General features: G+C 41.1%; 1 protein-coding gene across 2 annotated transcripts in view; it reads right to left on the bottom strand.

Annotated features, from left to right (window-relative positions):
* The window catches only part of LOC117460459 (uncharacterized), a 28,554-nt gene extending 9,620 nt beyond the window's left edge, over nt 1-18,934 (bottom strand). The window contains exons 1-24 of one of the 2 annotated variants that reach the window (XM_034101871.2): nt 18,817-18,934; nt 11,293-12,686; nt 9,936-10,313; nt 9,695-9,799; nt 9,457-9,575; nt 8,926-9,144; nt 8,703-8,790; nt 8,188-8,340; nt 7,556-7,653; nt 6,974-7,146; nt 6,768-6,884; nt 5,823-6,068; nt 4,810-5,673; nt 3,964-4,194; nt 3,626-3,847; nt 3,273-3,497; nt 2,924-3,148; nt 2,616-2,831; nt 2,273-2,470; nt 1,896-2,129; nt 1,563-1,733; nt 1,234-1,440; nt 853-1,044; nt 83-282 (exon numbers count right to left, since the gene is read on the bottom strand). In XM_034101871.2, coding sequence (XP_033957762.2) covers nt 83-282; nt 853-1,044; nt 1,234-1,440; nt 1,563-1,733; nt 1,896-2,129; nt 2,273-2,470; nt 2,616-2,831; nt 2,924-3,148; nt 3,273-3,497; nt 3,626-3,847; nt 3,964-4,194; nt 4,810-5,673; nt 5,823-6,068; nt 6,768-6,884; nt 6,974-7,146; nt 7,556-7,653; nt 8,188-8,340; nt 8,703-8,790; nt 8,926-9,144; nt 9,457-9,575; nt 9,695-9,799; nt 9,936-10,313; nt 11,293-12,686; nt 18,817-18,847 — 6,306 coding nt within the window. In that variant the 5' untranslated portion in view covers nt 18,848-18,934. Of the gene's footprint in view, nt 1-82; nt 283-840; nt 1,045-1,233; nt 1,441-1,562; nt 1,734-1,895; nt 2,130-2,272; nt 2,471-2,615; nt 2,832-2,923; nt 3,149-3,272; nt 3,498-3,625; nt 3,848-3,963; nt 4,195-4,809; nt 5,674-5,822; nt 6,069-6,767; nt 6,885-6,973; nt 7,147-7,555; nt 7,654-8,187; nt 8,341-8,702; nt 8,791-8,925; nt 9,145-9,456; nt 9,576-9,694; nt 9,800-9,935; nt 10,314-11,292; nt 12,687-17,840; nt 17,982-18,816 lie in introns of those variants that run through there. The other variant, XM_034101874.2, reaches the window with a different exon arrangement.
* Between the last annotated feature and the right edge of the window lie 8,247 nt (nt 18,935-27,181).

Raw genomic sequence — 27,181 nt, 5'->3', positions numbered from 1 at the left:
GTAAAGTAAACGTTGATTACACACATTTAGATTTAAATTCATCACTAACGTGTAAGACAGTGTTTAAAGAGAAATTCTATACCTTGACCTCAGCCTCGATTTTTGAGGGCTCCATCGCCTCTATAGTAACCTCCAGCTTTCTTTCCTCCTTGAGGCTGGTCTTCAGTGGAGTGGAGGTCTGCGGCTGCTCCAGGATGGCAAAGGGGATCCCTGCCTCGGCCAGAGCGGCCTGGGAGAAGACCGGAGCACTGACGGGACGGGCGCCCCTCTGTGGGACCACCACTGGAAAAATACAGACAGAATTGTACGTAAATAAAAGGAAATATGTTCAAGCACAGTAGAGGGATTCGACGGTAGGCACATCCAACTAGTCAAATCGCCCAAGTGAGTAAAATGCACAGTAAAACATCTATAAACATATAAATGAAAAAACAACACAATAGTGCATCTATGCAAGCAGCCACATCATACTTACAAGCTTCCATGTGTTCACACTGCAGGGGTATACTGTACCTCATAAGCCTGGTTTAGTCTTTAAACAAAAGGAAACGTCAGTCCTCAAGGTTGAGAGTAAAAGCATGGATTAGTTCTTGTTGGAATCCAATGAAAGATGCAAAGGCAGATGACGTTAGGCTGCAGTCCAATGTGGTTGAACAGGTGAAATGCCGAGGTTAGGAAAGCGTTATTTCTTCAATGTGCAAAACATAGCACGACCAGAGGCCCTTCAGTGATGATGAATGTGCATCCAAGTCAGGGCATCCTGTGAACGGGCTGCAAGTGTTGCTTAAGCGTTTCATGGAGCGAAAAAACATGTAAGCGGTTCATCTGCAAACAACAAACCTAAAGTGGTACCTGACTCTCTGAGGCCAACATCTAGCAAAACAAACCAATCATGGTGGACATGTGTTTGTGTGTGAGGACGCCTTTCCTCCAGGATCTGTTGCTCGAACTGTGGTCTCCTCTCGGATATCACAATCTTTGTTTTGGCCCCAGCAGTTGGAACTTTCACATTAGCTGGAAGCTGGAAGCGCTCAGGGACAGCAGCTAATACAAAGCAAGTGGGTATTATTGTAGAAATGAAGTACAACATATGAACACACTTGCATTTATAGTGAAAGTAAATTCAATGACTGCTGAGTCTGTTGATACAGTAGGCTTACATCTTAGAATGATTTAAAAATAAATCAAATGTAAAATGCTCCTATATATAGCTGTCACTTGCTCTAATAATACCTGATTTCTTCTTGGCCACATCCAGAGGGGTAAAGCAATCATCTTCAACCTCTCTCACTGCTGCACTCGGTTCCTGCTGCAGCACATCCTCCAGCTGCCACTTCTGCTGCACTATCGTAACACTCTTCTGCGCTCTCTTCTCTATGGCGGCATACTCTTTAGCTGGTCTTACTTCAGGATGTGTGTGGAAATGTTTGTCCACAGTCACTAATGTAGAATACACACAAAGCCTTCTCAGTAACAACGATTCTACTTAACATATATTAAACAGGCGAGTTATTTTTATAAAAATATAAAGCGCACACACAGTAGGAGCGACAAAATAATACCTCGTTCTTTTGCTGCTACATCTTGCTGCACAAACCAATTATCATCAATCCGTCTTGGATGTGACGTCTTAACCTCCACAAACTTCACGGGGGGCCTCACGTCTTCCATGAGGTATTTTGGTTTTTGGTCAATGGCTGCCACCACTTGGACAACACGCTCAACCACAGCAACTAACATGGAGAAACAAAGTTAAATAACTGACGCCGATTGATTAACTATTTACCATTTATTTTTGCTATTTATGGCTGAAAGCATCGGGTGTGCGTGCAGTCGGGTTTATGTGAACTTTCTTGAAGCAAAGTGTATGCAGCAGCTTTGGCAATGAAAGGTACCTGGCGGTATGACAACAGGCTTTCCACGGATGATGTCGAACAAACCAAACATATCATCTCCTCCTTCCCTCTCTGACGGCAGTGCAATTCGGCTCGATCTAATTTCAGACAGATGTGTCTCATCTTGCCTGCTGTCCACACCAATTATCATCTTCCTCCATGTTCCAGTCTTTGTGGTCGACACCTCGGTCTCAAATGTCCTCCTCATATCCGGAATAATCTCAACGGGAGCAACTGACACAAACAAACAGAGTCAAAGAAGCTGAGCACTATCCATCAAACAAAGAAAAGCTTAGCGCTGCAGAAATTGGTAAATGTCTTAAAATATAAGGTTTCAGAGTAACTTCTGATGTGGTTCGAACATATATGACATGTACCTGATGGTAGTATGACTGTCTTTTCATGGACAGCATCAAACAGTGCAAACCAGTCATCATCTCTCTCCGTCTGAGGCCAGGAAGGCTGCAGTCTAATCGGTTCAAGATCAACCTGCTGCAACGTCTGCTCTACCCTTATCACTTGGACTTGTTGAGGTTGAACACTGGGATAAATGTAGCTTGGTGCTACCAGAGAAACTGAAAGCAAACAGAATAAATACTCAAACTCATAATCAGACACCACAATCCAAGTTATCTAGAAATAGTTTGCGTGACACCATGTTTGTTTGTAAGATATTCTTCTATAGGAGGAAAATGTGTGAGATGTCAAGGCTGTGGGTACCTGGAGGTACATAGGCACTTTCTCTGGGAACACCATCCAGCAGGATACACAGGTCATCATCTCTTTCTCTGAGTGGCCTGGATACTTCCTGCTGTCCTCTGTCCTCCCACTGCATCACAGTCTCTTTAACAAAGACCTCCTTCCTGGACTCTACTGTTATTGTTTCAGCCACAGTAGAAGGTCTTTCTTCAGTATAAACCTGAACATCCATGGTAACTAATGACAAACAGAATTAAGGAACATTTGTAAGACGCCTACAATAAGCTTCTAAGACTTTATGTCAAGCCAGTAGAGAAAGTCGACCATACCTGGTATGTGATAATATGATGTTTCTCTCGCGGCAACATCCAGCAGCACAAACCAGTCATCTTCTACTTCTCTCACAGCCTGTGGGAGTGCTACAACTTGCTTTTCTCCAAGCACTTGTTTTATTTCTTCTACCACAACTTTTTTCTCACTCCGCTCAATAGTTGTTATTTTAACCAAAGCGACACGTTCTTCTGGGGACACTTTAACAACTTCTGCAACAGCAGCTGAGACAAAAGAGATGAAAAACCCTTAGAAATATATACAGTACAGGAGATTAAGAATAACGGTGTCCACAAAGCTGAGGATTATTGTTGTGATAACGGTGCGAATAGGGACCTTTAGCATTACCTGGTGGAACATATGATGTTTCTCTGGGAACAACTTTCAGCAACACAAAGCCGTCATCTTCTCTGTGTGTCTCTGGCTGTTGTGGGATTTCTTGTAGATGTCTTGGCAACTCCTCTATTCTCTTTCTCTCTTCAGAAACGACTTCTCTAATCTCCTCCTTGACTGCAGTTCCTCCCAGAGAGACCAAACTCTCTGCACCCATCTGGTCTCTTCCCTTCAATGTAACTGATATGGGTAGAGACGAGAGATGGTATTTTACATACAAGGAGAAGTACACGCTCTTTGTATATTAGCACAAGATAAAACCACACGATAGCCAGTTTGAAAAGCAGCACAGGGGCTTTTGGCCGTACCTGGTGGTACATATGTGGATTCTCTGGAAGCAACATCCAGAAACACAAACCAGGCATCATCTCTGGCTACTACTGGATTTTGTTGGATATCTTGAAGTCTTGGTGCCACTTCTATTATCTTTTTCCCCTCAGAAACAACTTCGCTAATCTCCTCATAAGTCGCAGTTCCACCCAAATAGACAGAACTTTCTGCGCCCATGTGGTTTCTTCCTTTGGGTGACACTGATAAGAGTTGGGTCAGAAAAAAGAACAGTAATACACATTTCCTTTATATTAGCAAGCAAGCACGGAATAAAGCACTAGAGAGCCAAGGTTTTACCAGAGGGCCTAAGCAATACCTGGTGGGACATAGAGTGTTTCCCTGGGGACAACATCCAACATCAAAAGCCAGTCATCATCTCTTTCAGGGACGGTCTGTGGTGGGGGGATCTCTGGTATACGCCTCATTTCCTCTTCACTTGTCTGTCTCTCAGCGACTATAATCTCAGTGTTCTGCTTAACTGTCGTAACAACAGTCTCTGAAGGGAAATATTCACCTTCATCTAGCTGAGCACGGTCCACGGGAGTGACTAATGATGACAGTAAAGACACAAAATACTTTGAACATCGGGGCAAACATGCAGCGCCGAAAAGCTAGGAGAAGCAGGACAGAGTGTGGTTGATTATTCTTATTTGCAAAAACCTTTTTCCTGACTATTATAGGTATTACTAACACTGCAAATCATATTACTTTTAAAAGTGTTATTTCGCTGTGAGTGAGGTTTAAGAAGAATGTTCTGTATATAAATGATAATTACTGTCCATTTTAATGATACAAAAAGGCTTTCAATTCCTGTATACAACAGACTACAAAGGCTATGGTTGTTGGACTTTTTTTTTTTTTTAACCCATTTTCAAATTAGGACATCTTCATTGACCAAATTTGTTCCGTCAGCTATACTGGCATTACTTTCAGTAGACTGCTTTGACCTGAATATAACCCAGAACAATACCCAGCACAGACAGGCCTTTCATAAATGGCAAATTATATTTATATGCTTACTTCTCCTTTCTAATAAATCTAAAGAGGGTTCAATTGTTCGTGTTAACAGCACACAAAATAGTACTGGAGAAGGAAATGATACAGAGATTAGAGAGATTAGCAGAAGTCTACAGCTATTTGCACAACGACAGACATACTGTACCTGGTGGTTTGGAAACAGCTTTGTACGGAAGTCGGTCAAAAAGTATGAACCATTCATCTCCATCTGCGCTCTGAGAAGGACCGTCAGCCTGAAGCCTCTCTAGAACTTCTCCCTCAGTTTTCGCTTCCAGTATGACGGTCTTACGCCATGTCCCCTCTTTTCCTAGCGTTTCCTCTGATATTAAACCACGCAGTACAAGCACATCTTCAATTTCTTCCTGCATCTGCCCTCTATCTTCTACAAAAGTCACTCTCTTCTTAATCCTACGCTCCACTTTCCGGTGTGTGACTACCGAAGTGACGTCTGGGGATCTGGCATTCAACTTCTCCTCCATCTCGTCCTGCCATTTACTTTCTATCTGGCACAGCTCTTCTCTCAAACTATCATCTCCTGTCATCTCTTTTTCACTCTCCTGCTTGATCTGGCACTCTTCCTCTTCAGGCAAAATGCCTTTTAAAAACACCTGCTTTATCTGCTCTTCCAATTCATCCACTCCATCCTCTTTTGTCTCCATTGACTTCACAGATTTCCTCAAAACACTTTCTATTATGCGTTCAACCTGCATTTTGTTTTCCTGATCCAAATCTCCCTCTCTTAACATTTCTACCTCTTCCTTTCCCAGTTCCTCTTCTATTACTTCCTGAAGTCGCTCTGCCACCTCATCCATTTCTTGTAGTCTTTCCTCTAAACCCCTAACTTCCCTCAGCTTCCATTCCAAAACATCCGCCATTTTCAGCTCGTCTAACAAGACCTCGGTTTCCTGCAGACTCTCAAAGACCTCCTCACTGGTCAGATCTTGATCCGCCATTTGCAAGCCCTGCTCCTCCTCCTCCTCCAGGAGCTGGAACTGAGCTTGGCGTGAGACTGGGAGGATTAAAAGGGGAAAGTAAAGCAATAAAGCATACAAAAACCAAAAATATGATTCGTATTGCAGACTGTTAATAGTTTATATTTCCTACTTGCCACATGTTCTTTAAAATTCAAGCTGAGGCAAGCATTAGATGTGAAAATACCTGGCTGTTTTGCAAAATCAAGAGGTGAGACAAAGGGAAAAGGAGGATATCGCCCGAGCAGGGCAGACCACTCGTCCTCTTTTCCCCTCTGCTGTTGCTTGTCAGACGTCAGCTCCTGCCCTGGCTGACTGACTGTCTGGGTGATAGTCTGAGAGCCAGTCTGCCCAGTCCCAGTGCCCTGCCATGAGACTGTGGGAACAGACTGCCCCTGCTCCTGAATGGGAATCTGCTCAGACTCCCCCCTGGCTGTGAAGAAATGACCGAGTGATGACTGTTGTGCAAAGGTTTTGCTGGGAGAGATGACGGTCATTGTGATGCTTCACAGTGCTTCAAGCGTGTTTTGGACCAAAGCAGATGCCAAGCGTTTGTACGAGACTCTTGTAATTCAAGTAAGCTCAGGTTAGTAGAAAGCTGAATGGAAGATGCCTCTCATCCTTCACAACGAGAGCAGGTGAAAATGGCAACACTTTTGCAAAAAGTACTTTTTACCTTTTAAATGACACTGGGGCAGTGATGAGTCAGTCAGTTAAGATGACAAAACATGACAAGGTACAAGCTAATGAAAAGCCATTGTGCAACACATATCAAGCAGCAACTTCAGAAAATGCCCCAAAAATGAGGAACCTGCCTCAAGACTGAAAATGCCTGTGTGTATTTGAGTCTTCGAGGAATCCTATTATGTATTATTTTAGAAAGAGAGCTTAATGACCCTGGGATGATGCCAGGGGAAGTACTAGGTGTATGACCTTACCCACATGTCAGAGTAAGTCAGCATCCTGACAAGTAAACCATCTGTCCCGCAGCTGACAGGCAATGTGTTCAAGAGGATTACGGGCATGATAGCAAATGAGCCAAACGAATGAGCATGTTAATGTATGAGATGAGGCTATAAAAGCAGCAAATATGCCAGAAAGCGTTGGTGCGGCTCCACACAGTTCCTGGTACCTGGGAGTTCAGGAGAAGGCTGGGGTTTGTCAGATGTCAGCATCAGCAACCAATCACCCACCTCAGACCTGGTGGAGGCCGAGAGGTGTTGCAGGAGCTGGAGAGTTTCATCTCCAGCTGCAAGAGCGAAACAAGTCAGAGGGCAGCTTATCGAACCTGCGCTCTTAAACAATCATTCCAACACAGGTTCACACAGTGGCACATACCTCCATCCAGGTTGCGGGAGAGCCTCTTGCTCGCCGAGCGTGTGAAGCGAGGGGCTGGGCGGTCGATCATGGTGCTGGCCTGGCGGGTCTGGGCCTGGGTGCGCCCGCTGTACCGGAACTTAGAGCCCAAGACGAGGAAGCGGCGCGATGCGGGCGGCTCCACAGTTGGCACTCTGAAAGACAAAAACACTTAATTTTCATCCACTCAACATTAAATACATTTTCCATTTTCTTTTCTGTGACAGACCCACGCACCAGGAATATAAATGTAAATTACATCATTTAACATGAAAGGATTTTGCATTCCCTTAAAATGGTCAGTTATGCAAAAAGGTCAGCAACAGCTTCGACCTTCATCTTACTAAGTAGACAAACCCTTTGAGGTTTAATTCTAAGGTCATGACCATGGGCATGCAGCTTTGCTTCTGTGGTTAAAGTGCCAGGGAGCCAATATAGGGCTTAAGCTGTAGAGAGCAGTTAGCCAATTATCTAAGTGATAGGAACAACCTCCAAATGACCTCTGTTGCCGGGCAAGGAAGTGTAATTTAGAATGTGTGGTTACATTAAATGACCTGAACTCACCTGAAGAAGGTATGGTTTTCAACGCACACTTTCCACAGCTTCTTTGAGGCTTTGTAGTTGGGCAGTTTAAAGCCAATTGTGCTTTCATACTGCTCTTGCTGTAAATGAAAAAACAAAAAATAAAGTCAAATATAATGACCTTATGTTGATGGGATTATTCTGAAGCATCGACATGCATCTGCTGGGTTGTATGAACATATTGTGAATCCTGATGAATATTTGTTCTAATTCTAAAAGACAATTTCTTAAATCAAAATCTTAGAAACATTTGATATACTGTACATTACAAAAAATGTAATGCTGGAAATAAAAATGCTAGTGTACAAAATAGTCTACAATCAAAGCCTGAATTGCAGTGTGCAATATATTTAAGGGTTATTATTCAAATGTATAATCCTCATACTAAATCTGTATTAAGCCAGAAAAATATGTAGAGGCTTGACATACATATACATATCCAATCCATACAGCTATACAGCATTCCCATCCAGTTAAAATAATGTACAAATTACAATAAAAGCCTTTTAATCAAAAAATGACATTATAATTGTAATAAATAATGTAGTAAATAAAAAAAACAAGGGAAACAATTTAATTTAGAATATAGTAAATGAATGTAATTTCGGATGTACCTCTGATGGCCTGATTTTGATAAAGAAGCTGCTGCGTTTGTAAGAGATCTTGAGAACTTTGGGCCAAGGGAAACGGTTAATCCTCAGCTTGTCCTTGTACACCATCAGACCACTAGAGCAAACCCCGAGCGTGATGTCGACGCCATCGAGATCCTGGATGCATAAAAACAGGATGAAACAGTTAGGATATTGTAGCTCTGCACGCCTTCACCCTTACCCTGCACTTACAATAAACAATCACTGGGAGGCAGACTTTCTCCCACAACGGAAGACATGGAGTTTCAGTTTAAAATGAAATTAATCTCTCCTTTTTTTCCAAAATGGGACATCAATTTTGTAATTAAAATCGGGATGCTCCTGATGTAATACAAGCGGGTTGCTGCAAAATACCCACACACAGGAAATCGATGAATCCATGAACTGTTGAATTTTAAAATTCCCATGAAATACTTGCATTGTTAGATTACCAACTCGATACCGATCTAAACAGGTGACTTTATTTAAACAAAAAATACCTTAGCTTGGTGCAGGTCAACTCCGTACATGGCGAGTTTCTTGGCATTTTCCAGAAACATCAAGTCTGCCTGGGCTGGGGTCATTGCCCTGGAAAAAGACAGATCATAGTTATATTACATTTTAATAAAATGATTATTTGAATTCCAACTCAAACTTCATGAAACTTAACTTCAGGCTACAGATTGCCATCACTTTGTTGCTCCAATTTCCCCCATTGATTACCTGTATGTGCGGTGCAGCTCCATCACCTTATCCTCCAGCTCTTTGCTCTGTCCGGGGGCCAGGCTCAGATCACTTACATAATCCTCTCCATGGAGCTCTGGGTCATACTCTCCGAGCTCTGACTGGGCTGTGTAGGAGCCCAGCATGGACAGTGTGACAAAGGAACAGGGAAGAACAGCTCGCATGATGTCCTTCCTCAGCTGGACACACAGAAAGTACCTGGAGAAGATGTGAATGGACAACAATTAGCTCACTTATGAAGATTTGAAAAGTATATTCTGAATTGACTATATTGTTGTTGGAAACACAAGCTTTCGACTTTGCTGTGAAGCTGAAAGCTACGTTTAGGTATTTTTTGTATAATGCTAGCTTAGCTTAGCATAAAGACTGGAAGAAGAGTAGCCTGGCTCTGTCCTTAAGAACAATCCGCTTACCAGCACCTCTCCAAATAACATGTTAAATCCCATAGAATAAGCATATTTTCCAAAATCCATCTATTCCTTTATTAATATATTATTAATAGATATTCACCTGGTGAGGTCTTCGGTAAGCTGGGCTGGATCATGAGGGTAGAACTTGACGCTGAATGTAAACTCATACACAGCGCCTGGAACCTGTTTCCGGATCTCTTTGGTAGACTCCATCCATGTCTGCGGAATACATGTGGGGTAAAAAATAAACAACTGCTCACAGCCAATTTCATTGTCATTCATAATAAAGGGTTATGCTTTTGCAGAGTAACTTTACTACAGGGAGTAGAAAAACCTACACAGGTGGATGGGTTTTCCCAGTTGGCGAGGCCAAAGTAGTCCCTCTCCAGCAGGTTGACATGGTCGCACACCTTTGTAAGAAGTTCTTGGGCTTTAGCATGTTTCTACACAAGAACGAAAGAGAGACAGACAAACAGGGACAAGGAGATTATTTAGATAACAACCCCATTTGATTCTTTAACGCGGGTAGTAGCCATTGGTATAAACATTCAAGAAACTGAAATTTGGGAGGTCTCTTACATCAAGCTCGCACTCAAACTGAGTGTCGTCCAGTAAGGTGACTTTGCATTGCATGGTTTTCAGACGTTTGGGGCCTTGAGCCTCTTCTTCCTTTGTCTTCTTCTCTTTTACAGGCTTCTCCTTCTTCTCCTCTACATTTGTCTTCTCCTCCACCTTTGTCTTCTCCTCCACCTTTGTCTTCTCCTTTGCCTTTTCCTTTATCTTCTCCCTTGTCTTCTCCTTCGGCTTTTCCTTCAGCTTCTCCTTCGGCTTCTCCTCTCCTTTGGCGTCCATCTCCTGTTCTGCGGGTTCTTCCTCTTTTTTCTCCGTGTCCTCCTCCTTCACTTCCTCCACAACTTCAGGCTCCTTCTTTATGGCAGCTTCTTCCTTTTGCTCCTGCTTGTAGAATAAACACGGAACATATCAAAAGAATAAATAAGGGGAATGACTAATTGTTTTGTGACAGCTCAACAATTAATACACAGTCTACCGTTAATAGAACACAGTAAAGATACTGCTGTTAATGCTCGCTGCATTTTAAGAACAGCATGGATCGTTTGTGTCAGGCCAAGCTTTCAGCTCAGTGCACCACAGCTACTTCGCTGAGCAAGCTGTCCACATCATAAACAATTCATAAGAAAGAAAAAAACATGTGTTCCAACTTCCTCTACTACAATCCAATCTGCTGTTGTATACATGAGAGCTACGTCTTTGCATCCTTAATTCTCACACTAGTGATTGAATGAAACGTTTTTTCCACATTTTGGGAAAAGCAAGTTCTTATAAAATGAGAAGATCAATACCACTCCTGCATCTCTGCAATAAATAAGATGCTACAGTCAGCAGCAGGTTAGCTTAGCATTTCAACATAGAAAGAAGTTGGAAATAGCTAGCATGCTCTGTCCAAAGATACTTCCTATCTGCGCCTCGAACGCTCACTAATTGGTTTGACATGCTTTATCTCCCTTGTTTAAACTGAACAAAAACCAAAGTGTAAAAACAGCAGGGGGTTAATGAATGTGCGTCACTATTTCTTGGCCAGGAGTGGCAGTCTCCTGGAATGTCATTATCCAAGTGCCAACTCTGGGTCACTTCTACCGTAAAGGACATAGTCTGGCACAGTAATAAAAAAGCGTACTTGTTACTTTTTGTAGAGATTAAACAGACAAGATAACATGTGTTTATTATGAAGCTTTGGAGATGCTGGCAGGATGATTTTGTTCTCTCTGGACTCAATAAGGCTTGCTGTTTCTCTCCATTTCCAGTCTTGGAGCTAAGCTAAGCTAACTGTAGATGAACAGAACGATATGAGAGTGGTATCAATCTTCTCATCTAAGGATGTCTGTGTTGGTGATATTTGTGTCGGTGTCACACTCACCTGGTTCTCTGCGCTGCTTATCGAGTGCTGATCTGGAGCCTGTTCAGTGTCGGGCTCAGTTTTTAGCTCGGGCTCTGGAGCTGCGATGGGAGCTTTGATCTGCTCCTCACTCGGCCCTTTCACCTCCTTCTTTCCTCTTTTATTTTTCTTCCCCTTTACCTCCTCTTTTTTTTGCTTCTCTCCTGTCTTTTCCTCCTCCTTGTCTTTCACCTTGACCTCCTCTTTTGGTTTCTCCTCCTCCTTTTTAGTCTTCTCTTCTCTGGCTTTCTCCTCTTCTTTCTTTTTAGTCTCCTCTTCTTTCTTTTTAGTCTCCTCTTCTCTCTTTTTAGTCTCCTCTTCTTTCTTTTTAGTCTCCTCTTCTTTCTTTTTAGTCTCCTCTTCTCTCCTTTTAGCCTCCTCCTCCTTTTTCTTAGCTTTCTCCTCTTCTTTCTTTTTAGTTTTTTCGGCCTCTCTTGCCTTTTCTTCCTCTCTCTTCTTTGCCTTTTCTTCTTCTCTCTTCTTTACCCTGTCTTCTTCTTCTGCTTTCCTCTTAGCTTTTTCCTCTTCCTTTTTCTTTACCTTATCATCCTTTTCTTTTTTCTTTACCACATTTTTGTCCACTTTTTCCTCCTCCTTACTTTCTTTCTTTGTGGCTTCTTCCTCCTTGTCTTTAACTTCAGCGCTTTCCTTTTTGTCTTCTTCTTTTGTCTCCAATGTTTCCGCTTTATTTTCTACAGTCGGCTCGGCTTTCTCCTCTTCCTTTGCCTCCTCTTCCTTTTTCACCTTTGCCTCTTCTTTTTTCTCCTTGTCACTTTTCACTTTCTCCTCTTCAGTTTTCAGCCCATCTTTTTTTTCTTGTTTCTTCTTGGCCTCTTTCTTTTTCTTTTTACTGCCCTTCTTTTCAACCTTTTCTTTTTCTTTCTCCTCTTTTGGTTCTTTTTCTTCCTCCTTTTCCACTTCTTTTACCTCTGCTTCTTTCTCCTCAGCTTTAGCCTCGTTCTCCTCACTTTTCACCTCTTCTTCCTTCTCCTCGTTTACCTCATCAGATGTGTCCTCTTTGTCTGCCTTATCCTCCTTGGCTTTCTCCGCCTCAAACCCCTCTCCCTCAGAGCACTGTGAACGGCGCTTGAGGAAAGAGGAGAAGAGGCGAGACAGACCCTTGCCAGCGGAGGTCCGGGTGCGGGGCTTCAGCTGCTCCTCCTCGGGGGAGGTAGCTACGTCAGCAGGCCCAGGCTCGGAGGCCTGCTCCAGGGCCTCCTTACTCGACTGCTCCCCCTCCGGCTCGGACGTGGCCGCCTCCAGCTTCTGTTTGTTCTCTGGTTCTGGTTCTGGTTCGGGCTCGGCGCCACTGGCCTTCTGCTTGCCCTCAGTGTCCGCCTCGCTCACTGCACTTGCCTCTGTTGTCATGGTAGCCACTGGAAAGGAGAACAGAAGAGAGTCAAAGGTGGAGGAAGGTCATGGTGCTTTACAGTGTGACGGTGCACATCATCATGGCTATACTTGGGACACAACAAACGAGATTAGGAGAAGTAGGCTATTAGCACGATAATTACTTTTCACTGTAATTTCACAATGTAATATTTTGGAGATTAAAAAGCAGTTTAATTCATATTGAAAACAATCATTGCACAAAAAACAAAACTATCAAAACATCTACTCTGCTCAATCCCAAATGAACAGCAGAGGCTTGTATTTCTTTTTTTAGGAGTTGTATTGTATTATGCAAATAGGGTAATATATATGCATGCATTATTATCACTAATAGCCTGGTCATTTACCATAAGTAAATAACAAATTAAAGAATTTAAATTGCTGCTTTAATGTATTGTTAGCTGCATAATCTGAGTGGCATACATGAGACATTCTCCATAAAACATGAAGCCAACTGCCACCCACAGATTACATTCTAACTCACACAAACACAAACACCACTTCATCACACAATAGCCCTCCTTGTTGAAGAGTATGTCTGTGTCTACATGGAGTTCTGAAAGTGAGTTCATCACAGACTCATTAAATCTCACTGACACAAAGGAGGCATTCTGCTCTGGAGCTGCATATTAGCAGCGCCTGCATCATCCTCACCAGGCATGCCCTGCACCCACACGTCCACCCTGCACAGGTCATATAAGGCACTAGGGCGATATGACATTATATGCAGATATAAATTGGTTAATCAATCCTTTCAATCAATAGTTCTTGGTGGGTGAGGTCACTTTGGGGGGTGCTGCGAAGCAATGAGCAGAAAAATACAGGAAATATGTTACCTTCTGTTTGGACCGCAAGTAACAATTATGATCATTATCCATCAATCTGACAATTATGTTACATAATAATCGGCTGTTGAATAAAATGTCATAAAGGAGTCCATTACAATTGATATAAGTCTTTAAATATTTAGTTGTGTCAGTATAAAACCCCAAAATATTCAGTTTAATATAATTTAAAATTGCAACAGCGATGGGAGATACCAAGGCTGCTTAAAATATGTAACAAACAGTGCAAGCGTACTTTTCTAAGTGACTTATTATACAATGATGTGATTTAAAGTCACAGCAGAAGGGACTTCAATGAACACGACTTTGATTCACTAGTTTGGCAGCGAGAGGGCAGTTCTGGTATATTTAGAAACTTTAACCAGCTTATTAAAGAGCGCAAATCACTAGTATTATGCAATCCTCACACCTTCCTTATATATCTGTTACAGTAGTTCTCATAACAATCAATGTGTGTCCTCATTCAGACCGATCCACATCCCGTCTGTCCTGAACTAGGCATTGTCTAATTGGCGACGAATGTGTTTGTCTCTTCCATTCCATATGTAGTTCAAGTCCCACCCTGCCTTGTATGAATTGGGGGAGGGGGATGCTAGACAAGCAGACAGGCAGCCCGATCTTCCAGATGTACAGGCCGTCCCAAAGGGTGCAGGCCGGCCCTCTATACCATACACTTCCTACTGGCACTGCGGGACAGCAGGAGGGGGTAGGGGGTACGCACACAAACCAAATCCTCTTTAGCCCTCCCATTGTTTGTGTCCAATGACCAATAACTGTGCTGCACACTATAACTAATCCTGCCTACCCTTCCCCCCACAGGACCCCCCATCGGCCTATTCCCTAGGTCACCACACACATACGCACACACCGGTATGCATCAATGCCCACGGGCTCCTTTGGGTCTTTTAATGCTCTGTCATCTCAATTGTGATTGTCAGGGCACAGACATGCTCCTAATGGACCAGCTGAGCTTGTGTCTGCTGCCTCCTCCATTTTGTGTTGCCAATCTAACATCTCTGCTATCAACCAGCTGAGCAGGGCTAACCTGCATCAGGACCCATTGAGATTATGTCTTTCTTAAAAAGCATCAATCTCTCATAATACAATGCACTTGCTTGGTTTGGAGGTAATTAGATGAAATATAGCTGCTCTGTAAAATAAATCTGCCCTCCATCGTACATAATTAGCGGCTCTAATTAGCTAAATTATAAATGAAGTAGGCCACCCTCTAGCAAGAGTGAGCTCTCTGCTCTGAGCTACTGGATCAGGTGCAAAAGCCAGGGCTGGAGGGGAATCAGGATTTGATTTAACGTTTATGTGACTATCAATTGAATGTAATGTTCCTACAGGAAGATTTGAAATGTGATTAAACAACTGATTTACATTGGGTTCAAATTAATTAATTAATTAGCTTAAACAGTTTGACCCAAAATGTATTAATTATTCTCATTAAAATGATGCAAAAAAAAAGGTCCAAACCAATGCTTACCCATTGACAAAACCGGTTCAATTAATTTATATTACCATTAAATCCAAGTCTCCAGTTTAAAAAAAAGAAGCAATTTAAGCAATTTCTAGATACCAAGACTCTAATATTATTTGCCAGTGATGCTGAAGAGCTGCTTCTGCTGTGCGTGTGTGTTAGTGTGTGATGAATTGAGACGAGAGCAGAAAGGGGAGAGGAGGAGGTATAGTATATAAATAGCTACATGTCTTTAGGATGCTGGGGCTCATCAGCCCTTTACAGAAGAGCTCATATCTATTTCTGTTCACAGTGCGCTGCACACAACACGCATATGCACATGTGTGCACAGCCGCAAATGCATACACCACAATAGGACTGTAAAAAAGACGACGGGAAATATTTTATTTGTTTTGAGTGAATTCACCAGACACTGCAGAATGTAGTTCCACAATAACATTACCCTGCAGCAATATAGGGACACAAAGAAAGCATGTTTCCTCGGTACTGGGAGTAGGCTTAAGGAATTAGAAGGAGTTTAGAGTTAATCGTCCCCCAAGTGAGATTATCTCCAACCATCTACCTGCCTACAATATCCATCTCACTCAGTATCAGTGTCTCCCCCCTCTGTCTCTCGGGTCTGCCGCTCTGGATGTGCATGCATTTGTGTGTGTGTGTGTGTGTGTGTGTGTGTGTGTGTGTGTGTGTGTGTGTGTGTGTGTGTGTGTGTGTGTGTGTGTGTGTGTGTGTGTGTGTGTGTGTGTGTGTGTGGAGAGGGTATGAAGAAGTGCTTTGGCTATCAGCTGTGCTGATTCATGGTTTTATGTGGAGCCCCGCCTACCTGGCTTAAAATCAACAGAAATCAACAGAAAGCCAAAATATCAGTCCTCTGGCCACATGGTGGCTCGTATTAACCTCTCTCAGTAAACGCAGGCCCACATGCGAACATACATGCAAACACGTGCCTGGATAAACTGTTCATATGTTCAGCTGACAGACCCAATCTTGCCCAAAACAAAAAATAGGCGAGAAATCATTATAGGGTACGTCATGTACTCCTTATTGAAGGATCCTTAAAAGGTCAAATAAAACTGCCTGCTTTTAAGATTATGATATGTTGAGGGGCTAAAACTTCAGGATCAAACTTTGTAGGAAGCATTGTAATCATGGCTTCTGTGAAACTTTATCTCTTGAGAGTACTTTGTGATAGACATTGGGCTACAAAAGGTTTATTTTAGTCAAGTTTTCTTTGTAAACCTATCCCAAACCCTTCCCTGATCAATACACACAGATGGTCTGTGAGCATGATGCTGTAACATGAACCGCCATGGGAAAAGAATGAAGTAGCTTGATTGATTTACTGTGGTTACCCTGAAAGCAATTCTGAATCCGTCTCCAACATCCCCTTAGACCAAGCCCATTGAAGAAATACTAAACCTTAGTGCACAATTTGAAAGAAATGTTAATGTGTAATGTTCTACACGCACACACAAACAGATTTGTGTCTTGAAAGTGAGATTTATCAGTAAAAGGATTTGACTAATGAACTCAATACTTTTGCAATTTGCTATTATTTTTGTAAATGCTATGTAGTTAGATTTTATAAAAGGCCTTCAAGCTAGAACCCACAGACTCCCTCATTCTTAAAGAAAAGAGCAATGGACTGTTTATGTGTTTACTTGTAAGTGAGTATTTAGTGATACACACACATCAGAGCAGTAGTCTAACTGCACAAATACATCATAACTCCCAAAAGAGGATTAACATCAGCAATCTCTTCTGGGTCCTCGCTGACCTCACTCTCACACAGCTGACTCTCTGACTTCTGTTACACTTGCCAGTCCTACTGAAATAATGCCACCCATGGCTCTTTCTCATCCTTACCGCGTCATATGCAGCACTACATAAAAGATAATCTGACTATATTTATCCAGCTGTATCATCAAGGGAGGCTTATTGGAGGAGTTTCTCCTAATGTGTGATGGGAAGAACACAGACACAAATTCACATATGGCGCCCTCCAGCAAAGATGGATATGTTTTACCTTTACTATCCTCTCGAGGGTAAAGGCAAGTCTGGTCAAGCAGAATAAATCAAATTCAAAAGCAATGCCATCTCTAATACAGCATGAAAAAATATATATCTGAAAAGACACATAGCTGTGTAACACAAGTCACAGAAGCATCCAAACCAAGAACCTCCTAACACGAAGAGCTGCATCATGAGGAACACTGACTATTTAATATAATAATTATTAAGGAATACAATATGGCAATCATGTTATTTTCAGTCATAACAATATATTGGGTTTTGTTTCTCTAATACATCATATATTATAATAATAATAATTTCATATGATATGACCTCTTTGCTGTACTTGTACGTGAAGATGAGACAGAATGTATCACCCTTTACCGAAGTTTTCATAAAATAAACAAACTTAGTGCAATTTTTTGTAAACAGATAACTTGCATGTCCACTCATCTTTACAAAAACAACACATCCACCTCAGTTTACGGAGCACTTGTGATTTATCGGGATGTTGTAAGACAGCGAGTTGCTGTTTTAATTGTGCAAAAGAAAGGTTTTATAAATGCAATTTGCTTTTACAAATCACCGTTTAAATCTTACACAGTAATATAGTCAAACATGACTTCCATTTCCAACTTTGTGTCAATATAACCGCACAAATAGTTGCAGGCTGTATCGAGCCGGCGTGCCGGGGTATTTAAACAATCTGTGTATGAAAATGGCGCCGAATGTACAACAAAACAAATAAACACCAACTCATCCCCACCGCGCCACCAACACACATCTTACATTTGGCTTACCTACTGCAGGATTAGCATCAATGGGAAAGCAAATGCTATAAAAATCCGACAAAATCCTTTATTCCGCACGTTCAGAGTAGAAACAATGTTGCGGAGCGACACATGCTTTGTTGTGCTGAAGGTGTCCGACGCTCGTAAAGGGGAGGAGTCTAGCTCCGTGGCTCGGACCTGAGCTGACCAACGGAGCACCGAGCAGCTCACAGCCACATGCCGGGATGGAGGACATGGACACACAACTTTCATATAAAGCTGCTAAATATTGGCCTATATGTCAAACATATGTTTGGATGCTGCAATAAGCCAACCTTAAAAACACCACAGAGTTTTTCAGAAGTATAGAAGATAAACGACAGATTTCTATGCATATCAGTAGTTTTTGCTTTGAAACAACTCATTACTATGTTGGTACAACACATACAACGTTTTTACAAACGTTCCAAATAGGCATGGAGAATGGGGGCCAAAGAGTGCAGTCATTAACACAGTACAATGTCCAGAAACAGGAGGGGGGCTACAGGAATATTCCTCAGAGTCCTGCCCAGTCTTTTCAGGCAGCAGCGTGGTGCATTCATGTGCACAGTATGAGGTTGTCAGGACTACAACTATGAGCCAAATGGTGAGATATTAAAAGAGACACCATTTAAAAATCACTAGAAACTGTCCAACAACCTATCCTACCTCAACCTCCTATGTAAAAATAAAATAATGCACCAGCACATGTGCGTCCGCTCATATGCATACACATACATACAAGCTGTCTTTATGGGCCCCACCCATCTGCCTGACCCCATTAGGCCCATACGGCTCATGGGCTGAAAAGGGGGGGGGGGAATGTAGAGGGGTTCATTATTCTCACAGCTACACTAAGGCATCATCACCTTTGTTTCACAGAGGAAAGTTAATGTGCCATGCATAGCACTGTCACATGTAATTTCTGTGCAATATTATGTGTAAAATATGTTTATAAAAGTCTTACCAGTAGAAATATGAGTCCGTAAATCTTTCATAAAGTCCAAAAGAGGTATCACAAATCAATGCAGACATCAAAGCACAGAAACGTAAACCTTCCGTCTTGCACAGTATTGGTTGGTGATCATGTTTGTGTCTTTAGACTTTGATCACTGAACACAGTGATGACACATAAGCAGCATGATGACAACTGCTAATGTTAAACATTAACTGTAACACCACTGCAAACATCTGACGAATCCCAGCGGCTAGGAAGAGCTGCTTTTAAAGTGCTGCTTCAGTTTGGGATTGAATGGGAAAGTGAGAGAGTTAATTGAGAGACAATAAGAAAGAGAAACAAAGGCTCCATGAACTACTCGCGTTGCCTTCAGTTGCTTAGGAACCCCTGCCCTGCCCTGTTCCTACTGCAAGGAGCAGGTGTTGAGCTGGACCCAGGAGAGGGAGGAGAAACAGAAACGAGAGGGAGGAGAGGAGGAGCAGCACTAACAGTCCCTCGAGACGTTGACAGACTGGAACCACAGACTCTGAGACGACACACCCAAAACACTGACGCGCACTTTCTGTTTCCCCCATCACTCTTCCTCATTTGCTCAAAAGCACAGCCAAACAGGCAAATGAGATGCTGCAGTGCATTGCTCCAGCTGAGTGCATGGGGTTGTATTTGTTTGGAACATCTTTATCCCTATCTGGCACCATCACTCAGTGATTACATAATGTCCAATACCACTGGCACCCAATTCATCTCTCTTTGACTTTCAATACTGCATCTGGGTACACATCACACACACCACGCCGCCTTCCCTCCCGTATCTTATGTAAAACAACTTAGTGCAGCTTTAAAAAATGCTTTAAATATGAATTATAATTTATAAGTGCAAGTGATGGAAGCATAGTTTCAGGGGTTTTATTTGTGCTCACAAACAGAGCTCTCAAAAGCACTAACGGGATTGATGGTAGCAGTGCATCAATATTAATAGTGCACCATTATGTTATGAAGAATTCATGAACCAGGAATGTTCCACGTTTCAGCTCCTTTCTGCCAGCAGACATGTCCCCTATCCTTCTTGTCCTCTAGGCCACGTTTGAATTCTCCCCTTCATGCACACCTAAGATAATTTAAATAAAACAGCATGATGTTTTCTCCTAGGGGAAGAGTCAGGACATGTCTATGTTGCATATTATGTGCCTCCTGTGCTATAATAGAGAGAATAGGGCAGGACAACTTTCCCCAAAATAAATGAATCATGGCTTTTCTGCAGCTGGTAGACAGATTGGAAGTGAAATGCTTATATTAATATGCATACGCTTGGATTTTATCTGAGATCTCTTAATAAAAAGCTGTACCCTGGGGCTCACGGTACGGTGAACAGATTGTGTCGGACATTCTAGGCCACCTAACTACACGCTACAAATGTGTTGATCATCTGATGCTACTGTAAATAGCCATGTTTTCTTAGTTTACACTGCCCCCTGGTGGACAGATGGTATATGAATCCAATTATACATGCTGTTTCATTGACTGACTAGTTAGTGGGACAGGTCTAAAATAAAAACATTTTCTCTATACTGACACTTTCAATACCCACTGCAATCCGGGTAAAAATATGTGAACTTAGAGTCTAACAATAAAAAAGCTTCATAGTGAAAGACCAAACTATTAGTTCTACATTATTTGTTGAGTGAGAGGGAATCTCTGCCAATAATACTCTACGACGTCAATACAGAGTTCCGAGGCATGCTAGAAGCATGTGTTCATGAGAGATAAAGATGTGTTTCGTCCAGATGCTTCAGACTGACACGGTCACACTACCCCTCCCAAAAGTAGTTTGGTGTGGGCAGTTACCAGCAGGTCAACAACAGCAGGAAAGCGTAATTTCAGCCAATAAACTTCTAAAAGGGATTCCATCCCAATGTATTTTTCAGATCTTTTTAATGCTGCACTTTAAAAAGGCAAATTTTCTTTAAATGGCTCTTTACAAAGAAAGTACAAGAAATAGTCCATAATATCGTAGAGAAATAGTGGTAACTACTCGCACGCAAATGGAGTCAGAATCATGATAGAAAAGCATTTTAACGAGCAAATACATTTAAAATAAATTATAAAATGGATAAAGAAGATACAGAGAAGGTCTGCACTCAGATGCCAGGAAGAGTGGCAGGTCAAATAGAAATCTTGAGAATTAATATTCTCTAAAAATAGTAAGGACTTCAACGAATCTTTGCATTCATAAAAATGAAATGCGTCTCTGCAGCTGCATGGAAGTAGGCTTGTTTTGTTAAAGTCATTATTTGCAAAAGCTTAAAATCAATTTGTGGTACATTAAGAGGGAATCATTTGTATATAAATTAAGGTAATATAATTGTTAGTGTTGTATGCAAAACAATACCAATTGCCTTTGTCACACTTATACAACCATAAAGAAGATACTCACAACATGTCAATGTTGAAGATTTTTGGCGACAATCCGAGACCAGGTTAGAAGCAGGGAGAAGGAGAAATGGAAAAAAAGTGTGTCAGTTCAGAGAAATACTATACTAAATACAAATTCATTTATTCATGGGTTTATAAAATACACTCAAAAGAGTGACAGCACACATGGTTCGATGAGATGTAGATGTTGGCTGAAGTTTAAAATTGTTTCAAATTATTAACATAGAATAATTATCGTATCTCAGTTTGTGTTTATTAGTTTATTTCAAAACTCAAACAAATAATATAAAGGTGGTCAGTAAAATCATCATTGAGTGGTCCACCTATAGTATTTTTGCTTTCAATTGCTTTTAGTGCATATCAATTTGCACCTTTTTTGTCATTTCATTTGTCAAAAGTACCTTCTTATCCATCCTCGAATGCTTCCAAGCAGGTTACTGTTGTGCAATTGATACAACTCATAATGATGTTCAACATTAGTATACATTTAAACATCCGAAGACATTTTCTAGTGTTACATTTAACCATGCTTTTTTCTTATTAAATGAATAATGTACATCAAAAACGAATTTATAGCTAATGGGCCTGAATCAGAAGATGAATAGCTCTTTGAAAGTATGGCAAATAGTGCAAGCACCCAGAAACAGTGCATATAAACAGGTAATGGATGACTCAAATCAGTTGTTTTATCAAAAATAATTATCACCAACACTTTTCTTTAGATTTCCTTTTCTGTTGTCGGTATACTAAATAGATCCATGCAAAAGTAGGCCTACATCATTTCTAGGACAACCTGCCTGTTTAGCTGTGGTTGTGTTTCCTTGTTTATAACATTTTAAACTCGGTATCTTGTGTTTACAAAGTATGAAGGGCCTGGAGTCTCTGGGCTTTTGAATGCAACCTTACAACAATCATTTGGTAGACATTTCTGTTTAATATTGTCATGCCTTCGACAGACTACAGGAGGCTAGGTGTCCTAGTTCCTTATTCCCCAGGTAGCTAACAGCAAACACATCTTTGACATAATCCCTCTAAATACGGTTCAGTGAACTCTCAACGAACTGCCGTCGCGAGCAGACATGAAATGAAAAGCCTCGCAGGAATAGCTGTGTAAAATGTAAACACAATAGCGTGCAGGCGAGTCATACCTGAGCAGATAGATGTATCTTCTGTGCGTTTCCTCCACTTTCAGTTTGTTGCCATAATCCCCGTGTTTCTATTCAGAACAAATTGGAGACTCTCGGCCAGGTTTCCACAGAGAGGAGGTGTCGCAGCCACAATGACGAAGCACTAAGTACTGATGGGTGGAGTGGAGGTGGGAGCGTTACTTACAGAGGTGGAAACACTACTCAGATCTTATACTTGAGTAAAAGTACAAGCAGTGGTGGGAAGTAACTAAAGTAGGCTACATTTAGTCGAGTACTGTACTGAAGTACAATTTAAGATACTTGTACTTTACTTGAGTATTTCCATGTTATGCTACTTTACTTCTAGCCTAGGCCTACTCCACTACAATTCAGAGGTAAATCGTGTACTTTTACTCCACTACATTTATTTTGTAGATGTTGTTACTTTGCAGATTTTGTTTAACGATGTGAAATAAAACTTTAGTTACACCTGGAGTAACATTCACAAGCTACCCTGCAGTATACAAAGTAACTAGCTGCACCTTTACCAGGTTTGATAACACTTTAAAGCATCAACAATTATGATCACAACATATAATATATATTATTCTGAAATGGATAATTTGCATAATAAGTACTTTTACTTTTGGTACTTTTAGTATATTTTTATGGTAATACTTGAGTAACATTTTGAATGCAGGACTTGTACTTGTAACAGAGTATTCCTCCACTCTGGTACTCCTACTTTTATTCAAGTGCAAGATCTGAATACTTCTCCCACCTCTGACTACAAGAGTGTAGGGATACTCTCCTACAAATACAGGTCCTGCAAACAAAAGGTTACTCAAGTAAAAGTGCAAAAGTATAAGCATGAAAATATACCAAAAGTAAAAAACGTATTATGCTAAATGGTACCTTTCAGAATAATATATATTATATGTTTTGAATATAATTTAGACCAGTTCTTAGATGGTTAAATAATCCTACTTGCCTCAACACAGATGGATATGCATTTAAGGCATCAGTTATAGAAGAGTGTTCATGTTGGCACAAAGGATTCCTTCTTAAAATATCACCTGCAAAAGTGAAAAACAGGTACAGCAGCATATGCGTTTACCTGTGTAGTTTCAGAATCAGGGCCTGGACATCAGAGGAATGTGTGGTCAAATATTAAGCTATCATTAAACAAAGGCAAACGTTGTGCCAGTGAAAAGTCAAATACAACTGAAAGGAGCAAAGTCAGAGCCACCAGCCAAAGTTGAGACATTTCTGCAAATGCTTTCCAACTCTGCTGGTGGGTCCACAGGGGGGTGCTGTTGTGTGTAATCTATTGTGTATCTATTAATCTCTGCATCTTTTTTTTAAACACTTAGACATGTCTTTAGCAAGTAACAACATAAGAATACAAATTGTTACATTTCATTTCATTTAATTTCAAACCTTTATTTATACAGATAAAATCCCATTGAGATCATTGATCTCTTTTCCAAGGGAGACCTGGGGCCTATACTGCGAACCTGGTTCAACCTAACCTGGATATGTTTGAGTTAGCCGGTTGGCCTAATCCAAAACATACGCGCTCTCGCTAAACTGTACTACGACGCTGGTTATCAAGTGGATCGCTCAAGCCAGCCGTGTCCTATCTAGTTAGGTGCGCGTTCACATGAAAGGGGTGGTATTGGAGCATTCGACCAATCACAAACATGGAGAAGCGCACTGACAGCGCAGCGTCATACTTCCTGAATGAAAAGTGAACTTTAATACTAGTCAAAAATGAAGAAGTTAAACTTTAAACATCCATGACTTAAACACTTTATCCAGGATAAAAGCCACATAGCTGCACCTGCAAGGTGAATACAGCTGGTAAAAGAAAAGTGTTTGAATGCGTACATTAACAGGTTTATGATATCACTGCCCCGTCTAAAACACGATCTGACTTCAATTACATTTGTCTCGAGTGTTTCGTCAACTTATGTGTTGCTTAAAATAATACTTCTGCATACAGTATGTGACACTGTGAGTGTTGCACGGCCAGATACGGCTCAGCTGACTCAGATAAGGAGAATATGATACATTATGAAGTGATATGCCGCGGACTGTACTTAATGTACTCTGATCCGGTTACTTATGTTGTGGCCGATATTTAAGTAAGCTTTCTTAACGCTAATGTTATAATAGTCAGATTGCTCTGAAGATGGAGGTGATATTCTATTAATGTTCACGTTCACACAGTCGGTGATTTTTGCCGGCCGTCTTTCCTGCGACGGCAGTTTTTCTGTATTTCCTTTCTCCTGTAATATGACTTGATCGCTTTAAACTCCGCACACTGAGCTCTGATTGGTCAGCAGGCGGTGCTTTCACTGAGTTGAGCTCTTAGCCTGCAACCTAACCTGGTCCCGACCAGGTTAGCTGCTTAGCATATATTACCATGGAGATCTAGCTTGCTAAAAAGAGAACCAGCTTCGTAGGACCGGAAAGCCGGAGTTTTCCCTGAATTTAGCCGGCTAAGCGAAAATCCTGCTTCGCAGTATACCCCCCTGCTCAAGTAGTTCCACATGAAACATAAAAACATAAATAGAACAACAAAAGGACATCATACAGCATCATTTACAAAATTATCCACATAAACAGGTACCAATAGCTTCCGATTGACTAGCATCCAACCGAGCTTTAAAAACATTTAGTGGCACCAGATTGTTCAGTTTCCATTTAATTTGCAGACTATTCCAAGACAGAGGAGCTGCGCATCTAAAAGCTGTCTTCCCTAAGACAGTCCTAGCAGTTGGCACATTTAATAAAACCACAGCATTCGATCTCAGGCAGTAGCCACTTACAATTCTCCGTGAGATCAGGGAGCAGATATAAGATGGAAGTTTCCCTAACATGGCTTTGTATATAAAAATGTACCAGTGACTGAGCCTCCGTACAGTTAGTGAAAGCAAACCAGCCCTTGCATACAGGGTACAGTGATGGGTTAATGCTTTACAGTTTGTCACAAATCTCAGTGCGCTGTGATACGCAGCATCTAACTTGACCAGGCAATGGGCAGGTGCATTCATATAGACCAGATCCCCATAGTCCAGCACAGGTCAAAGGTCACAGAGCCTTTTCCTGGCCTCAAGCGAGAAACAGGACTTGTTCCTGTAAAAGAAACCTAGCCTAACCCTCAGTTTTTTAAGCAGGTTATTGACATGAAGTTTAAAAGAGAGACAATCATCAAGCCAGATACCAAGGTATTTGTAACAGGCAACAACTTCAAGTTTTGTTCCTTGCGTAGTTACAATATCTAAAACAGGCTCTGGTGTCTTTTTTGCTTTTGAAAAGAGCATTACCTTGGTTTTATCCACATTTAAAAGAAGCTTTAATTCAGAGAACTGAGTCTGAATAGTGTTAAAAACAGCCTGTAATTTAACAACAGCCTCCTTAATGGTGGGACCTGCACAATACATCACAGTATCATCCGCATAAAAAAAAACATGTACCATTATGTAGTTCCAGTATATCCAAGTATTAATATAGGTAAACTCTATTACTGATTGGTTCCTAGACGATCACGTTCTTTTTCTTTATGATGTCATGTAAGTAAGGATCAAATGGCAATTTATTACTTATATGTTTTCTTACTGATTATTGTGAACCCCCAAATATAAATTAGAGCCCCTTCACCTCTCAAAAATGTGTTCTGCTGATTGTGACTTCTTGACATGAATGTGTGAAAAATTCCAAATAGAAATATCTGCTTTGTCAAAAAGGGAGAACGATTGGAGTATGAAAGTTATTTAAGGATTTCTTCAACACAATTTCAGAAACACATTTATACCAATTGGTGTATATTTTTTTACATATTCAAACGATTTGCTATAAATTCATGGTTAATCCTTCATCAGTGCATCAGGTGCATACGGCAAACACACATATCATGGCTCCATTTCATTCTCCCACCAAAAGCACTGTGAATTCCCTTAAGGTGCAGCACATCACTGTCTGGCAGCTGCTACAGCTGGAACATCTGTCTCAGTATTATACCTAAAACGAAACAAAAAATACACTTCCCATGGGCAATACAATAGTGTTTTTTGTAAGCTGACTAATACTCCTTGTGATGAACAATCCGTCCTTATTATGTGCAGTGAGCCATGATATACTGTAGAGTGCCATAGATAGATAGATAGATAGATAGATAGATAGACTCGAGTATATTCTTCAAATCATTCATTCTTACACATGCAGTATTCTCACATTGTGGGAAACACCTCTTCACCATTATCATGCAGAGCAGCCAGGATCCACCCAGTGTGTCACACTCAACTCCAGTCTTCTGGATGAAGATAAGAGCAACTGTCATCACCACAAACACACACAACTTCAGTCACAAAATGCAGGCATGCCTCCTCACAACTGTGGCTTACTGAGGGCGTGTTGCCCCCTGTCGGATGTTTCTATAATTGCTTCATTCCGGTATTCTGCATTCATGTAAGAAAGTATAGAGACAGGTTGAACACTTGCATTTTTATTTTATACATAATGATGTATATGTAAATAAGACTGTTCATTATACTGAAAATAAGGGGGGAATATGCTGATTTGGCATACAAAAACAAAAACAATGTGTTACCTGCTTGGAAATGTGGACAGCCTTTAAGCTATTTCCATAGTTTTTGCATTTCTCCACTGTTTTTTTTTTTATCAATAGGAATTTGATCATATACATTATATAAGTCTATAAATCAAGCATCTAATGAAATTATGTTTCTGGACAATGGATCTGAGTTTGTGTGAGCGTAATGCTTTGTGTTGTAGGCTACCAGGAAGAA

The sequence above is a fragment of the Pseudochaenichthys georgianus genome, chromosome 16 (assembly GCF_902827115.2).
Source record: "Pseudochaenichthys georgianus chromosome 16, fPseGeo1.2, whole genome shotgun sequence".
Lineage (NCBI taxonomy): Eukaryota > Metazoa > Chordata > Actinopteri > Perciformes > Channichthyidae > Pseudochaenichthys > Pseudochaenichthys georgianus.
The sequence above is the reverse complement of the archived record's forward strand: the minus strand, read 5'-3'. Positions and strand labels throughout refer to the sequence as shown.